This window comes from Delphinus delphis, chromosome 19 (genome assembly GCF_949987515.2).
Source record: "Delphinus delphis chromosome 19, mDelDel1.2, whole genome shotgun sequence".
Lineage (NCBI taxonomy): Eukaryota > Metazoa > Chordata > Mammalia > Artiodactyla > Delphinidae > Delphinus > Delphinus delphis.
In genome coordinates, this window is record NC_082701.1 from 44,121,634 (window position 1) to 44,138,702 (window position 17,069).

Sequence of the window (17,069 nt, forward strand, 5' to 3'; positions counted from 1 at the left end):
GAAGTGTGGCGGCGGAAGGCGGGGCTGGCGTGTCGAGGGAAGCAGCCAGAGCTCAAGCCGCGGCGGTCAACACGCTTTATGGCACGGGGTCGCCATAGCGGGGCCCAGCCCTCAAAGGCGTCCCTCCACTCCCGCCGGGCGCCTCGATAACAACCGCCCTGCCCTTTCTCACCTCCCAGCACCCACCTTACAGCGGCCGGCCCTGGAGTCAGCCTGCCGGGGCTCCAATTTCAGCCCCTGCTCTTACTAGCTGGGAGACCTTGGGCGAGTCCCTTACCTGGCTGCCTAATCCCGCCTCTGGAAAAAGGGGATAATGCAACTACCTAGCTACACGGTCGAAAAGGGCCCGGCTGAGTAATTGTCAGTGTTGGCAGTGCATCAGATCGCAAATTCCCAGGCCCTCATCCAGGGCTGATCAGCATTCCTGAGGGTAGGGCCTGGAAAATACGAAATTCAAATTCCTGAGAAGCCGCATCTGGCACACTACGCCCCACCTCTCAATCTGGGGCTACGGTCACTCTCAGGAAGAAATCATCACCCTTTATTTCCTTCCATCAGGAAACGAGCTGTCCAGGATGTAGCTTGAAGCCCCGGAAGGTAACCATGGAGGTAAAAATTGCAACCCTCTCAATGCCCAGTGCGTGGCCTGGCACACAACTAAGGTTTTCAAGGCCCACCAAGTGCCCTGGAAAGCTTCCCGGCCTGGGGGTTAGGAGGTTTGGAGCTCAGGTTCAGCTTTAACCAGAATTCGGCGCATGACCTTAGACAAGTCTGGTGAACTCTGAGGGCTGGGGTAGAGTTCAGAAGCCGTGGGCTCCTCAGGGTGGGGGCTGCTCGGAGAATATGGGTCCTCAGGCTGGGGATCTTCATCAGATTCGGCACCCTCGCCAGGCCCAAGCCCGGCTAGCCTTTTGCTGGCCTCCCATAGCCGGTGAGCTGCCCGGTCGTCTCTTGCAGCTGGGGGCACCTCCTCCACATGGCAGTTGGCAAAGTATCTCCCACTGAGGGGCTCAATGCCCTCCTGCAGAGCGCAGTACAGGGGGGTCTGGGCACCCCCTCGTGGTGCCCGCAGCACCAGCCAAGCCACTGGGCGCAAAAGTGGGCGGAGCCATCCAGGAACGTGGCGCAGGAACAGCTCCGAGTTCACTGGCCCTGTGGACAGGAAGAAAGGAAGGAAGGAGCAGGGAGGACAGTGGGTGAGGGCCCAGGGTAAAAGCAGCAAGAATAGGGCTACAAGGGAGTGGGGAACAGAGTCCAATTCCAGGGAAACCAAGGTAGTATTTACCAGGTAGTATTTAGGGCCCCGACAAGGTGACCTCACTCGTTTCTAACAGCAAGCTCCTCTTCTCCATCCAAACTCCTTATATATCCTCATCTTCCAGATTTTGCTCATGCTGTGTCCCCAGCCTGGAACAATTCTGACTCTCTCCACCTTTTCTACTAGCTCATCTTTTTTCCTATTCCTTTGTTTAATCAGCAAACATTTATTAACACCTGTAGTAGACCAGACACTGTTTCCGACGTTAGAGGCATGGAGTGTAATAATGGTTATCTATAATTATTATTGTCACTATTATAGTTACTAATGAGCCTTAGGCAATGATTATCTAATATGCAGTATGGTAATACGGGTGGGGCAAATCTTGTTATCCTGGAACCTGTTCCCTAAAGGCAGGGATGGGTCTTAGTCATCAGTAAAATCACTCAGACTGTTAAGACAAAATGCTTCCAGTGGACCCGCAGACCCCGGATGACCCAGCCCATCTCTATTCCTCATCTCTTGTCACTCTCTCCGCTCTCACTCTGTTCCAACCATACCAGGCTCCCTGTTCTTTCTCAAGCACACCAGGCACTTCTGCCTCAGGGCCCTTGCACTCGCTATTTACTCTGTTCTTTAACTCTTCTCCTCAGAAAACCTCATGCCTCATTCTCTCATCTCCTTCAGGCCTCTACTCAAATGTTACCTTTTCAGATACATCTTCCTTGACTGCCATAGATAAAAATAGCACTCCCTGACATTTCTTTTTCTTGTGCCAACCCTGTCATTTCTTAGTCCCCTTACCCTGTTTTATCTTGCCCCGTAGCACTTTATCACCACCTGTCACCGTATATATTTATTTATTAGCTGTCTCCCCCTTCTCTAAAGTAGAATGTAAACTCTACAAGGATAAGGTCTTTGTTTTGTTCACTGCTACATCCCCTGCATTGAGATTAATGCCTGGAACATAGTAGGTACTCAGTAAATGCTCCCGGAATGAATAATTATTAGCTAACATCATCATTATCATCATGTTATAGTCAGTTCAGTCATGTGGATGGCTCCTTGGGGTGAGAACCTAGGCCTTATTCATTGCCATACCCTACCTAGCAGTCAGCATCCCAGTTTGTGGTGTGAGAGGAAAAACCCAGACAAGGAGAGCCTAGCTTCAAGATCAGCAAGGAACAGTTCTCTCCTTGGACCAGACTTCCTTCCTACCCTGAGATTCTGTGGCTCAGTGAGAGGTTGGGGGAGCATGGGATGGGGGCGAGGATGGGAGAGGGGGAATCAAAACACAGCAGAGCAGCCAGAGAGCCAAGTCTCACCTGGGTGGGCTGCATAGCAGGTGATGCCAGTGCCCTCAAGCTGAGTGGCGAGCTCCCTGGCAAACAATACATTGGCCAGCTTGCTGTCGGCATATGCCCGCAGCTCCTGCCGCCAGCCCACCACTGGGCAGTCCAGGCGTGTGAAGTCGAGGCGGCCTCGACGGTGGGCGGCTGAGGATACCACCACCACGCGGCTGGGGGCGCATGTCTTCAGCCGGGGCAGCAGCAGGTGTGTCAGCAGGAAGGGGCCGATGTGGTTCACTCGCAACAGCAGGTTAAAGGACTCCCGGGTTCGGCCACAGGAACTGATCCCTGGGGCAGGGGCTAGGTGTGAGCAACTGCTCCAGAGGGATTCCTGGAGGCCTCGGTGTCCCCCATGTGAGATGGTGGTAGGGGGCATCCTTCCCACATGTCCCCTGGCAAAGCCTGGCTGGAGGGGTCGGCTGCCCCCTGGCCACCCGCCGCCCCCCTGCAGGGCCTGCTGCCCCTCACCGGCATTGTGGATGAGGATGTCCAGCCGTGGCTCAGAGCTCAGGAAGGCAGTGGCAAAGGCCCTCACGGAGGCCAGACTGGCCAAGTCCAAGGCCATGAAGATGACCTCATTGTTCCCACTCTCCTGTGGAGTGGCAAGGGCTGGGCTGTCATATGCACCCTTCTCTTCTTCCCCCTCCCCAGGCACCAAATTCTGAGAGTTCAACTCCTACTATTACTAAGATCTGCCCCTAGGCGTTAGAATGTAGTGGATAAGTGTGTGAACACTGGATGCAAACCTTGACTTTGCCTATTACTAGAGTGAGACCTTGGGCAAGATGCTTAATCTTTCTGAGCCTTAGTTCTCTGTAAAGTGGGAATAATAATAATAGTACCTGTCTCAGAGCTATTGTGAGGATTAAATGAGTTAATATATGTAAAATCTTTAGAACAGTGCCTGGCACGCACTCGTGCATAGGCACTTGCTATTATTATTATTATTATTATTATCATACCCTCTGCCCATTATTGTTTACCCTAAACTCTACAACAGACTTCTCACTGGTGTCCTCCAACCCACCCTTACCCCCTCCAAACCAGACGCCACACGGCCACCAAGGGGTTCATTCCAAAAGGCTATTCTGACAGTCCAGACCCTGTGGAAGACCCTTCACTGGATCTCCACTGCCCATTCTATAAAGTCTGATCTCAGTAGGGTCTGTAAGGGCCCTCAGAACCTGGCCCTGGCTCAGAGTGTTCAGCCCCTTCATTTTGCCTCTTTTCCTCATACTCTGTGTTCCAGGCTCATTAAACCTTTTAATCGGTTTCTTAAATCAGACCAATTAATTTGCCTCAGGGCCTTTGTGTATGCTGTTCCCTCTGCTTTTCCCTTTCCGACTCTTTCATTAATGTAACTTCTACTGGTCCTTAAATGTCTTAGAATAGCAATTAATTCCTTCAGGTCTGGTGCCCTTTTTTTTTTTTTTTTTTCTGGTGCCCTTTTGCTGTGTGACCAGAAGACCTGTGCACCCGCTCTTCTGCACCTGGCGAACCGAGCTGCACTCTCCTTTCAGGGGCTGCGTTTCCTCCAAACCCGCCCCGAGCTGCTCTGCTCACCCCTGTGTCCCAGGTGTGACTGTCCTCTGTTCACGGTCCCGCCGGGCCCCGCCCGCCCTCACCTGGCGGAGGTCGAAGGCGGCCGCCTCCCCGCGCTCCCGGCTCCGGCAGGCTAGAACCACGCGCGCTCCCCGGCGCGCCAGCTCCAGCGCCGTCATCTTCCCGATGCCGCTGTTCGCGCCTGCGGAGGGCGGGCGGGAACCGAACTGAGCCCGCGGGCCACCGCCCCCTCCGTCCCGGCCTCCCCGCCCCCTGCCCGCCAGCCGGCACTCACCCGTGACCACGGCCGTGCGGCCCCGCAGGCTGGCGATGCCGCGGCACGGCGGCGCCTTCACCAGGTTGTAATAGACTAGCACGTAGGCGCCCAGCAGCAACCCCACGCTCAGCAGCAGCGCCTCCATGCCGGCCGCGCCTCCGGGCTCCCGCTCAGGCCTCCAGCCGCCCTGGATCGCCGCCTGGAGGCTGCGGGATCGCCCCGCACGGGCCTGGAAGGGCGACAGGCGCTCTTCGGCCTCGCGAAGGCGAAGGCGGAGGCGGAGGCTGAGGTGGACGGGGGCGGGAGGCAGGGCAGGGGGTGTGTGTGCGTGCGTGTGCGCGTGGGCCCTGGGAGCGCCCCCTAGGCGTGCGTCTGCGTCCTCTGGGTGTGTGCTGGTGCGAAAACCTAGGTGCGCGTGGGCCCTGGGAGCGCCCTCTACGTATGTACATGAATCCCTAGGGAGGGCGTGAATGACTTTTTGGTGTGTAATGTGCCCATGGATCCTGGGATCGCCCTTTAGGTTGTGTGCGTGCCTCTGGATCCTGTGTGTGTGTGTCCATGTGAGCACCTTGTAGGTGTGTGAATCTGTGGGCCTCGAGACCCTCCAGGTGTGTGCATGCATCTGTAGTCTGTCAGTGGGTGCTTGAGTGACGGTCTTCGTATGTACCTGTACTTTGTTCTGGGCTCTGGAGCAGCAGGGGCTAAGCAGATGTGAGAGCCCTCTGGGTGTCAGTAAATAGCAATCCTGCCCATCTGGAGAGGAGTGGGTACATGAATGCTGCTGTGTCTGAGAGCGAGTCCAGTCCTGGATGCTCTGCTCTCAGTAAACACAAGCCCGTCAATTCCTAATCCTCATATTCAGCCCTCAGCTTCTGGGATTCTTCCCAAAGAGGCCAGAGGTGGCACAGTGTGTTCAGGGTGGCACCATCAGTTAAGGGCTGTCAGGAGTCACTCATTCATTAGCTGTCTATCTCCCTGCCTCCCCCACCCCTCCATTTCTGAAGGGAAGCAGGAAGAGAGTGTAAAATCTGTTATCTGACCTTCAGGAGGCAATTTGTCTCTGAAATTCTCACAGGTGGTAGAAATAGGTAAAGAAGCACCATCACTGAATGGAAGTGATTATGATGGCAAAGTGGGTGGGGACAGCTAGGGAGGCATGGGTAAGGGTATTCCTGGCCAGGTGACTTGCCAGGAGAAAGGAGAAAAAAATCTAGTACAATTTAGCACCCATTGTTTGGCACTTAGGGCATGCCCGGCAGTGCAGATAGCCTTGGAAATACCGAGCAGAATAATGTTTTTGTCCTTAAGGAGTTCAAGAGGCCCATTAGGGTAGGGGTAGGAGAGTGGCGGAGACAAAGCTAGACAAGTAGGTGGAAGCCAGGGCCAGACCTCACATTCCATGGGGAAGTTTCCTATTTAGCTGCACTGTGGATTCAGTGTTCAAGTGTTGACACTGTGGGATGAGGCGAGGGATGGAATATTAATGAAATTAATGGATGCACTCTCCACCCCCGCCAAGGCAAAATCCTGATATGCGAACAGGTACCACCCACTCTGACAGTGCTGGCATACACACAGATGTGTTCTTTAAGGAGTAGGAGATGGTCTTCAGGAAAAACTTCTCAGATAAAGTTTCTTAGGTAAGTGTACGAGGAGGAAGAAATAGTTTGGTTTAAAAAGAGGGTGCTTGGGGGCCTTAGAATTAAGGTAACGGGTAGAATCATCTTCTGATGAGGAACTACAGTTGTAAAGTTGTGATCGCAAGTCACGTTACTTGTGGCACGGCTGAGTCTAGAGATTGGATTTCTCCTTTTTCATGTTCTCCAGACATTCGAATCAAAATTCCACACTAGATTCTAAGCTCCAAGAGGCAGGGGCCACATCTGCCCTGGTGATTGCTCACAGCAAGTGACCTAGACCAAGACCAAGGCCTGGCAAAGGCCGGAACTGGAGGAACTCGAGTGATACTGGAATATATTAATGAATTCCTCCATGCCCAGCTAAGGGCTCCAGGCAGAAAAAAACAGAACCAGGTGTTATGACTTCCCCCAGAATAGCTGGATAAAATATGATAACAAACAACTGGAACCAAAGGCAGCCCCAACTCGTTGGGTTAAAGCTTCTAGACCAGAATGCAGAGGTCTCATGCCATCTTCTATTTTAATGTCTTGCTTTTGGAGCCAGGAGGAGCAGCGATCTGCACACTCTTGGATTCTTGCAGAATCTGATCGTGTCAAATGATCAAGCCCTCTGAACTCCCTCAAGTCACCCACAAAGCCACAGAACAGCCCCCCTTCACAGCTGCACCCGTCCCCTCCCATTTCTCCCTCCCACCTTAGGTGCACTTTTCTCCAGCGCCTCCCCTCTCCTGACTTTCCTTGGGGACTAAGCATCTGGGAGTGAGGCTTGTTCAATGAGACTGTGGGACCAGGGCCTCAGGGAGGGTCCCCTCTAAGGGTGATGACAGGTAGGACAGACAGGCAGAAAACATAATTTGAAGTATTTTTGTTTTTTTATATACAGAATACAGGAAAGTTTCTGTAAAGTCTAAAACATTACAATTACTATGTACATCGGTACTAGTTGTCGGGGTGGAAGGAAGAGGAGAGAAGTGGCAGGAGAACAAAAAAAGGAGACAGAACAGGTTTACGACAAAAACGCTTTTGCTACAATAGACAATTTGAAGAAAACGCTCTACCACATGTAGTACTGTACAGTTTTAAAAAACATTGAAAAAATGTCATCACTAGATGTATTTACACAAAATCCAAATACACTTTTCCTTATTTGAAATAAAATAGATGGACAGCCAGAAAAAGAATTCATTTCTCATTTGTCCATAATACACAGTAGCTACCTGTAGTGCAACCGCTGCAGAAAGGGAAAATAACCTGGAGGGTGGGAACCATGGAAGGAGGGTGGGTAGCGATCTTTATATTAAATAAAACAATGATATTGTATAGATTTTGCTGTATGAAAACTGTATTTTTTTCTTTTAATATAAAACTATTGTCACTGCCACAAAATAGAACAAGTTTCTGATTATTTTACAACGGCGGGCGAGGGGGAGGGAGCAGGAGGTGGGTGGGGAACGGTTTTGTGTCGGAGGAGGTGTCCAGACCACTGGCCTTCCCCTCCCTGCCCACGCTGTTCCTCAGCTCGGTCTGCCGCTTTCCCATGAAATGTTGAGTACAAATATATGTGCAAATGCCCCCTAGAACTTGAGAAAAGAAAAAGGATTTTTAAAAAAGTCAAAAGGTTTTCTTCATTTCATGCAAAGATTGTAGTTGAAGGGTTTCTGGTGGAGTATAGAAAAAACCCCGGGCTTGGTTTGTGTACATTTTTGCATTGCAGGAGTCTTGGGTTGGGTGGAAGGGCGGGTGACGGGTGGCCGCCAGTCCTAGGGAACGGAGTTGGAGCGCAGCACAGGGCCCTGGTGGGGCTTGAGAGAGAGCTTCTCGGCCAAGACCCCATCCTGTAGCAGGCCGGCATCGCCTTTGGGCTGTTTGGTCGCAAACTCAGTGATGCTGAAGACAAACTGCAGGCACCCCAGCTTGATGTAGCTGCCGTGGTGCAGTAAGGCCGTGCCCTCCCAGCCGGCCCCACTGCCCCCAATCAAGCTCGAGCTGCTGGCTTTGCAGTTGCAGGGTCTCCGCTGCGGCCCCTGGGCCTGGGAGCTCATCATGGCTGCCTCCTCACTTGGCTCTTCATCCTGTTTCTGGTGCCGGCGGCGCCCTGGGGAAAAGGGGGAAGGTCACAGGAGAGGAACAGTGAGCAGCCAACCCACCGGGGCTGTCTGCCAGGGTTGGGCCCCTGTACCTCCCCCCTCTAAATGCTGCGTGACTCGGGGTGAGGGGCACTCAGAAAGGACTGGTGGAGTCTGAAGTCCCCAGGTAGGTGTGTACACACGTGGGGCTGCACAGCACATGCTTCTCTGTGGCCTTTCCTGGGCCCACGAGCACGGAGAACCTGGCCAACGGGACCAGGAAGGCAAGAGACAGCAGGTCATGGCAGCAAGCCAGAGCCACCCTGACTGAGGCATTAGAGAATGTGTCCAAACATGGTAGGTTCTGTGGCCACAGGCCTCTGCTCCAACTTACTGATGACACTCTGCACTTTGGCAACAATACTGCTTGGGGGGGTTGGCGGGGTCTTCTCAGAGAAGTCACATGAATACAGCACGTTGTCCACCGTCGTCCCGTGCTCACTGTAGTTTAACAGCTCATAATGTTTGGTATTCTGAGGAGGAGGGGGGAAGATAAGATGTGTGGTCTGCTGCGTGGGGCCTGGGGCTAAGGGGAGAGAATACACATGGAGAAGGCTGTGCTGCTCTACCTGGGGAGCTCCCTCTTTCTTCCCCAATCATGCCCCCCTTCCCTGTCCCTTTCGAATGGGGCGCAAGACTCACCTCTTCAAGGAAGTTTCCTTCCTAACCCGCCCCCCGCCCGCGCAATAGTCTGCCTCCTCAGCACGGGCTCCTGGTGAAATGATGTTCACCGGCACGTGATGATGAAGATGAAACTCACAGGGACACGCCCAGAGGGCTTGGTTCCTCCTATGATGGCCCCCTCCCCTGCTTTAGGGTGCTCCGCCCCGCGCTGGGCCTGCTGACCAACCTCAGGAGAAATGGGAGCCCTGCTCCTGGGGAGCGGGTAGCCGGGTAGGATGCCCCTTCACACCAAGACTCTTCTCCAGGGATGACGGGGAGGGAAGAAAAGGAGAGGACCCCCAATCCCCTTCCCCTCACCCCAGGGCACTGAACAAACCCCGGCGCCTGGGACAGGGCTCATGTTGGAAGACCTCTCTCCCACCGCGTCCCCACCCTCACCTCATCGTAGAAGATGCAGGCGTGTTTCCCAGACACGTAGTTACAGTGACCATAGTTTGTAAGGCACACGTCCATGTCAGCTCCTGTGAGGTGGCAGGACGCGAGGAAAAGGAAGGCAGAGAACAGACTGTCAGGGGTATGTGTGGGGGAGGTGAGGGGCCAGGGAACTTCCGGGCGGGAGCTCAAGGGGTAGGTAGCTCAGGGCCCTCTCCTTGTATTTTTGAACAAAAACTGATGTCTTTTCTAATCCCCTGTTAAAGAACAGCTGTCCCCACCAGCTCATCTGCTTTAGAACATGTGCTGTTGCCCAGAGGAGAGCAGTGAGCTACTGAAGAGGATGGGGTATTTCTAGGAGAGTACAAGATGGGGTGCAGGGCCCATAAACCGTATCATCTGAAAGGGAAAGTTCTAGGCTAAGGGCTCATCTGTCCCTCTGCACAAGATGTAGGGCTAACTAAGTAAGTGTTAGATATGTGTGAGCCCCATCACTTTTTCAAAGATCTCCAGGGACAAAGCATCTGCCCTCTCCTCAGGTATTTCCTGCAGTGTTTAAAATGCCTCACTGGGTGGCAGTCAGAGCTGACGTTCAGCCCTCCTGATGCCACACTGGGCACAAGGCAAAAGGGCCTTTAGCAGGGAAGACAAGCAGTTGATGGTCTCCTTTCTTAGTCCCTCTTGTCCAGACGTCTGCTGGGTTAAACCTGTCAGCCCTGGAGAGGGCTTCCCTCCCTTTCTAGCCTCTGTGGGTAAGAGTATCAATCTTTAGGGCCGACAGATTCAGCACCTCTCCCAGCTGGCTTACCTGTCCCGATGTAGAGGGTTCGATAGCACATGTTCACAGCTCCTCCCAACCCTAAGAGAGGGTAGAACACAGCTCGGGCCTGTACTTCCCTTCTCGGCACTACAAGGCAAACACAGGGACGTGACCATTCAGAAACAGAACCTGGGGCCCAAACATAAATCAACAGAACCTGGACCTTTGGTGATGGCCTGAAGAAAATAATCCCACTGGATGAGCCATCTTTCCAAACTCACATCTGACACTAGGCTGCTTCAGGGTGAGGCTTCCTCTCCCCACTTACAGCATTTCCCACATGGGTAATAAGAAGGACCATCTTTGAAGATGACCATATAACTCAAGGATGATAGTACTTGAAGCACCTGGGCTGCTTGTTGGTTTATCAGGGATATACCAACCGATACTATAGGGAGGCTGTGCAAAAAAACCCAGAAGGCAGAGACCAATGCTTCTCTAATTTTGAATATGAATCACCTAGGGTTCTTGTTAAAATGCAGATTCTGATTCCATAGGTCTGAGGTGGGGCCTGAGCTCTGCATTTCTAACAAGCTCTCAGGTGATGCTGATGCTACTGGTTTGGGGACCACCTTCTAAGCAGCATGGCTTTTAATGGCTAATGCTCAAAGGGCTATCCTAAGCAGAGTTAACCTTCTGGGAAACTCTTCTAACTCAAATATTTGAGAGCGATTGAGCAGAAAGCACACCACAAATACCCAAAGGCGCTCATAGCTGCTTTCTGTGCCTCAAAGAGGACGCGTATGAAAGAGTTACAGCAGACTTTCCCGAGCCTGTTCTGAAAGCTGTGGTTGCCATCTTGTTTCTGCTTTCTGAGAAAAGAAACCACGGTGTTTTATTAAGCCCAGTAAAGGCATACATGGAGGACTGAGATACTGAAAGCTGAGGTTCTCCATGGAGAGGAGACGGCTGTTCACACACACAGAGGGTAGATCTAACGGTGTGGTGTGGTGGCAGATATGGGCATGCGCACCTTCTGTGTGGTGCCCTCCAGAAGCCAGCGGATGTGCCCCGACACTGCCCGGTGAAGCTTGGACCCGGGAGGGGAAAAGCTGATGTATTCTCTGCAAGGCCAGAAACTTGACCAGCTTCTCGTCCAGCATATTTATCTCGATTTCTATTAACCAAAGAGAAAGATTAAAAAGCTGCTGAGGAGGAAATGGAATGCGGAAGTAGGTGAGCATCACAGAGCAACTATTTCAGCATTCCTAAAATCCAGCCAAGTGATTTTCTTAAAACAACACAGAGTACAAAGTGGTACAAGGATCTGGAGCTGAGCACCTCACTAGCCATTTGCAGCGAGAGACAGACGCCAACGCAGCCTGTGCAGATGCCTCCTGCAGTGGGGTAGCTTAATGTTAGGTACAGCTGTCCTAGAAAGTGGAGCGAGACAAACCACTTGCCTGCCTGTGGGCGAGGGCCCAGATGTCTGACACTGAGGCTTGGATTTTCCACCCACCCTGTTCACAGAGATCAAGACCTGCCCCAGTTCTCCCTGACTCTGGGGATTTTTCACAGATGAGATCCCTCCTTTGGGAGCAAGGCTCCTCCTGGTTTTATTCTTCAAGTCCAGATGATCTGCCTAAAGTGATTTTCTTCTCTTCTCACTGGTTCAGCTTGGCTTTGCTCTCCCTTCGAAACAGGAGAAGGGGCTTTCTTTCCTACCCCGCTCCCCGACCCACCTCCCAGCCCTCTGAGATCAGGCATCCCTTCTGTCCCCTTTTCAATGAGCTGAATGCTGCACAGGGGCAGCACCTTCACCACAGTCGCTGGTGGCAGAGCAGTTCACTCACTCACCTCCATTGACATCCATAAATGCTCGAAGTGAGTTGGTGAGGTCCACCATGGCAGTAGAGTTGGCTGGGAAAGAGGGTACGGTTAAAGCGCTTCCTATGGATAACGTGCCGGGGCTGACCTTGCCATCTGGGGACGGAGCAGGAAGACTGTTACTTACGTCGCCTGAGGGAAACCCACCGGTCCAATCCCCCACTGCTGAGACAGGTCTGGATTTCGGACCCAAGGTGATGTTCCCTTCTTGATTCTCACCCCATAGGCTCTGGAACTCCTAGAGCTAAAAACGTGTGGTGAGGAAGGGCAGATGGAACGACAATGCACCCGGGCACGCAGGAGTCTCCAGAGCACCGAGAACAAGTGAAATCTACTGCTCTGGGGAACGTGGTGGGACAGCTTCATTCGCTGGGCCGCGACTACCTCCCTGCTGCCTCTGCTCATTCAAATAAGTGGTGTCTGCCTCTGCAATCCCTGCGCACTCAAGTTGGACTCACAGGGTGCAAAATCTACCCAGGTTGGTATTAAGAGATAAGCAGAACAAGAAAAGAGCCTGAGAGTAGGGGCCATCCTGGGACCAGGGGCCCCCATGCAGAGAAGTCACAGTCACCTGGTTACCGAGACTCCCAGCTGACTAGGAGGCCGGCTTCAGTTCAGACGGGAGAGACCACAGGGGGTTCCAGCAGCATCTGAAACCTGGTTCAGATGCTGGGGTCAGCAACCTTGAGGTCCTGAATGCTGACTGGGGACAGCTGAAAGAGCAGGTCTACACCAGGCCAAGTATGGATTAAGGGACTGCCTTTTGGAATGTGGCCCGAGGGCAAGCTTTTGGGCCAGACCAACCTCTGCGGGCATCTGCACTCCCTGACATGGAAATTCCTTCAAATGAGCTCTCTCTGAGAATCTGGATCAGGTGTGGATCTAGTTTCTGGTGTGGATCGTGAAACACTGAAGCCATCACCCAGAACCTCAGGCTGACCACAGTGGCTCCAGAGAGCATGCTGCTTTCCTCTAAGGTGAAGGAACAAAACAGGAAGAAGACTAAGCCTGGAAGGTGCGGGAAGGTGGAGTGAGAAGACCCAGGCCACAGTTCGAATCCTGCACTGACTTGGTAGGTTACCTTAAGGAAATCACTTTCAGAGCCTAAGCAGTCCCGCCTACAAAATAGGGACAAGTTAACATGTACTTTCTCTTCTATCATAGAAACAGGGGAGGACAAATAATACGGACATCGAAGTCCTCTGACATATTTACAGGGATACACGTGTTTTTTGAATCTTAAGTCTTATTTGCCAGGAAGAGCATGAAAGGCTGAGCAGCACTCACCTGACGATGGCGCTGGTGAGCAGAATCGTTGGTTGGCTCCTGTGGCCAAGATACCATCTCCTGCTGCTTGGGGGGGAGTGAGCACCCGGGTGGCACTTGGGGCTGAGCCCAGGGGCCTTGACTCTGCCAGCGGAGGTCCTATCTGTGATTGGACAGTCTTTCTTTGCAAAGTGCTGGTGTTCTCGATGCTGGCACAAGAGCTGGGAACGGAAGGGGGTAGGCTTGGGACAGGAACCAAACTCCTCTGGGGGCAAGAGCTGGGGCCAGTGGCATTCTCTGTCTTCACAATGATGCCGACGGTGTGGTTCTGAAGCCCCCCAGCCGCTGGTGGCGTGAGGGGCCGAGGCCAGCCTTGCCGGTGTGAGAGGCCTGGTAGGGGGGTGTTGGCGCCTGGAAGTCGCCGGGGGTCCGTGGAATCAGTGGGGCTGCTGTAGAGGTGTGGGCCATTGGCTTTCACCTCTGTGTTCACTGGCCCGTTGGCAGTCCCACAGGGGGCTTTCTTGGATTTTTCCGCACAAGAACTGCAGCTGATGTCCTCTAGGGTTGGGGGCTGGTGGGGTGGAGAGCAGCTCAGGGAATTCTGGGTGCTAAGCCCTGAGGGGCAGGACAAGGGGTAGTGGGAAGGTGTAGGTGCCTTGTCAGCTGTTTGCAGGGAGTTGGTGATTGAGCTGTCAGTCACAATAACAGGCTTAATATCAGCCTTCTCTGTCTGCTCAGAGTCCCAATGCGAAGGCATCTGCTTAGCAGATAAATGTTTCAATATGCTGCACTGGAGCGCAACAACACTACAGAGCCACTGCAACGGAAGGAGAGGAGAGGAGAGGAGGGTGAGAGGCCTGGGAGGCGCTGGTCCTTCCTGCCACAGCGGCCAGGGCTACAGCAGAGCTGACAAGCACTGTTTCCGAGGTCCCATCGCGAATGCCCAGAGAGGGTGTGCTTGGCTCCTGAGAGGGTTCCATTTCCATTCCCAAGCACGGCTTGCTGGTATACTCGGCAGGCAACACCCTGGTCAGCAGAGCTTGGGATTCCCGTTCTGACTCTGCCCCTAAGGCTCACCTTGTCACCAATATTGAGCAAGCACCCAAGCACCTGCTGTGTGTCCAGCACTGTCACCTAACTTCTCTATAGGTCTACCGATCTGTTTCTACAAGACAGATTTGCCCGTCTCACAGCACCCTGGGGGACTGACGGAGAGAAGCAGACCAGGTGACTGTGTAGTTCTCTTACTTGCCTCAGGATGTGAGCCAGAGGTTCTCTCTGGAACATTCAACTCAGGGGGCGGGGTGGTGGTGGGGGGCTCAGGGAGGGGGAGGGTGGGGCTGCAGAAGATGGGGATGAGAATGACTTCCAATTAACAGCTGCGGCGAGGTGGAAGGAAGATTGGACTTGGAATCCCGGCCCTGCCTTCACTCACCTCTTGCTGCTCTGCCTGGGTGGCTAAGTGCTCAGAGTTCAAAAGGTGCGTCTGTGATTCCTCAGGGATCCCATTGCAGATCAGCTCCCCATCCCGAATGGCCGCGGGTGCAATGAGAGGGGGTGGAAACTGGTACTGAGATTTGATAGCATCGGGAACCTGTTCAGGATAGATAGATAGAAGGAGGAAGGAGAGGGTGATAGTGCCAACAGGCCCAGTGGATTCTGCCCTGGCCGTGCTCTTCTGTTTGTGGTGCCGATGCCCAAGGGGAAATCATCCACTAGGGTGTCCACCAAGGACAAGGAGGCCCAGTGGGCTGCTACTGTTCTATACCTCCATCTCTTTGACTCTGACACACACACACACACACAGACACACACACTAGCCTGAGAAGGCACAGAACTGGAAAAAGCAGCCATGTCTCCCACTTTTCTTCACCAAGGTCCAAGGGCTGCAGAAACTAGGCCTTCTGGCATGCTGCCTTCTGCTTTGGCCTAAAAAGTATAGGATGGCCACTGGACAGGACTTCAAATTGGTATTCTAGGCTCTTATTGATCAGTATCAAATTTGAGAGATGAGTGAGCAGTATCTGAGAGATAAAAAGTTAAATAAGGTCACATTCACAGCAGAAATGCTCAGCGTGAGGCCTATCTCGTGATAAGCATTCAATCAATGTCAGTTTTCTTCATCCATTCATTCATGACTCACAAAACAATTGAAGACCTATTTGTTGCAGAAAGACAGAAGACACACTCTGAAACACACCACGTATGAATGAAAGAGCCATACAAGCAAAGAGTCATTCATACATTCAATCAACATTTATTGAGCGCCTCCTGAGTCTGGGCACTACGCCAAGTCCTAGAGATCCAGAGATGAACAAAACTTAAGCCTTGCCCCCAAGGAGCTCACAGTCTAGTGGGGAGATAAGCACAGAAACATTACAATACAATGTAAATGGGTCCTAGAAGACAGGCATGTCTAAGGAGCTATAAAAAACACAGAGAGTGCTTATTTCTGTCTGGGGGGGCAGGAGCTTGGGATTAGGGAAGATTTCATAGGAAGGCAGTATTTGAGCTGAGACTTGGAAGTTGAGGACAAACTTCCAGGCAGACAAAGGGGAACTAAAAGTAGGGGAGGTGGACTTGGAAAACATGTGAGAACCAACAGATTTGGTGACCAAGTCCTTACAGAGGATAAGGGAAGAAGAGCTGAACTTTGGTTTGAGGGACTGTGTAGAGATCACTGTCATTGACTGAAACAGGAGATACAAGAGGAAGAGCAGATTTGGAGGCAGAAGACTTTTGGTCTTGGGCAGGCTGAGACTGAGGTGTCTGTGGGATGGGCAGGCAGATATGAATCTAGATATGATGAGAAAGGCAAGGAACATGAAATTGAGAGTCATCCCCACTAACAGTGGCGGCTGGTGCTGTGGGCTTGTCTGAGGTCATCCAGGAATCAGAAGTGGAGGAATGGGGCAGTAGGCTAGCCTAAGGTTGGCCCTCGGGAAGAGTGAAGGGGTGGGGGGAAGAGGAACCCACAACAAAGATAAGATATGAAGGTCTCAGTTGATTTTGCCTGCACTGCTATACATCAAGGATGAAGGCCAATGTTCCAGAACAGAGCTGGAGCAGTTCCCTGCCACTGTCCTCTGGTACTACAGTCCTCATTTCACTCTCAAACTGTCTAAGAACAAAATGCTTTTCAGGTAACTCATACCCTTGGATTTTCTTCGAGAATAAGGAAACATTTAAAAAGGGGGAGGGGGCATCATAAAACAACAGGATTTTATCAGGGCCTCCTGGCCTGTTCACTTCAGCAGCCAGGCTTTCTTCCGAATGCACATGGTGAATCACACAGCTGAGATTACTCTTAGCTCTAGATGTTTAACTAAGGTATGAGGCACGTCACCTCCAAAATACCCTACCCTCAACTGCAAACACCTTAATTTAACTTTGGAAAACTGGTGTTTCTACTGACGCATAAATATTTACACAGTTAAGAGTCTGTTATACAATTTTCAACAGTTAACATCTTGCTAGCTAGCGCTGACACCCAATGAAAGTGTGATGAGTGATTTTAAAGTGTGGCTGCCACCAAGTGGCCATATTTGAGAATTGCTGTTTTCCATTGGTGCATGGGACTGTCTGCAGGATTATTTCAAAAGAGAAAAATCAAGTTTACTTTCAGGTATATAGTGTTGCGCTCTCTAGGTTAAATGAATGAGACCGAACGGTTTATGAGAGCCTCAATACTACCAAACGCTTTTCAATGAAGGAAATACTCCCGTCCATCTCTGTGGACACTTTAGCAGCTGTCAAATGCATACAAATGTCAAGTTGTACCAGTGTCACAATTTTTTGAGTATTGGTTGATATATTAACAGCAGCCCAGAAAAATGGATAGTTCCTCACCTTCCATAAGGCCTTCTGCTTAATCACCCCCACGTTCCCCTCACCCGACAGCTGTGGGA

At 52.1% G+C, this 17,069-nt stretch overlaps 2 protein-coding genes across 4 annotated transcripts in view; both read right to left on the reverse strand.

The window, feature by feature from the left end:
- Positions 1-518: 518 nt before the first annotated feature.
- DHRS13 (dehydrogenase/reductase 13) lies at positions 519-4,669 on the reverse strand. The gene is made up of 5 exons (XM_059998728.1): positions 4,445-4,669; positions 4,233-4,351; positions 3,076-3,199; positions 2,584-2,895; positions 519-1,152 (listed from the first exon to the last, which is right to left on the reverse strand). Exons 1-5 carry the CDS (start codon positions 4,569-4,571, stop codon positions 710-712), a joined length of 1,125 nt encoding a protein of 374 aa, XP_059854711.1. The 5' UTR covers positions 4,572-4,669; the 3' UTR covers positions 519-709.
- A 2,262-nt stretch (positions 4,670-6,931) lies between these two features.
- The window catches only part of PHF12 (PHD finger protein 12), a 40,218-nt gene continuing 30,080 nt past the window's right edge, over positions 6,932-17,069 (reverse strand). The window contains exons 8-15 of one of the 3 annotated variants that reach the window (XM_059997242.1): positions 14,597-14,755; positions 13,183-13,978; positions 11,866-11,991; positions 11,042-11,185; positions 10,057-10,155; positions 9,255-9,337; positions 8,527-8,665; positions 6,932-8,161 (exon numbers count right to left, since the gene is read on the reverse strand). In XM_059997242.1, the coding sequence (XP_059853225.1) occupies positions 7,827-8,161; positions 8,527-8,665; positions 9,255-9,337; positions 10,057-10,155; positions 11,042-11,185; positions 11,866-11,991; positions 13,183-13,978; positions 14,597-14,755 (1,881 nt within the window). In that variant the 3' untranslated portion in view covers positions 6,932-7,826. Of the gene's footprint in view, positions 8,162-8,526; positions 8,666-9,254; positions 9,338-10,056; positions 10,156-11,041; positions 11,186-11,865; positions 11,992-12,114; positions 12,140-13,182; positions 13,979-14,596; positions 14,756-17,069 lie in introns of those variants that run through there. The other 2 variants (XR_009516977.1, XR_009516978.1) reach the window with 2 other exon arrangements.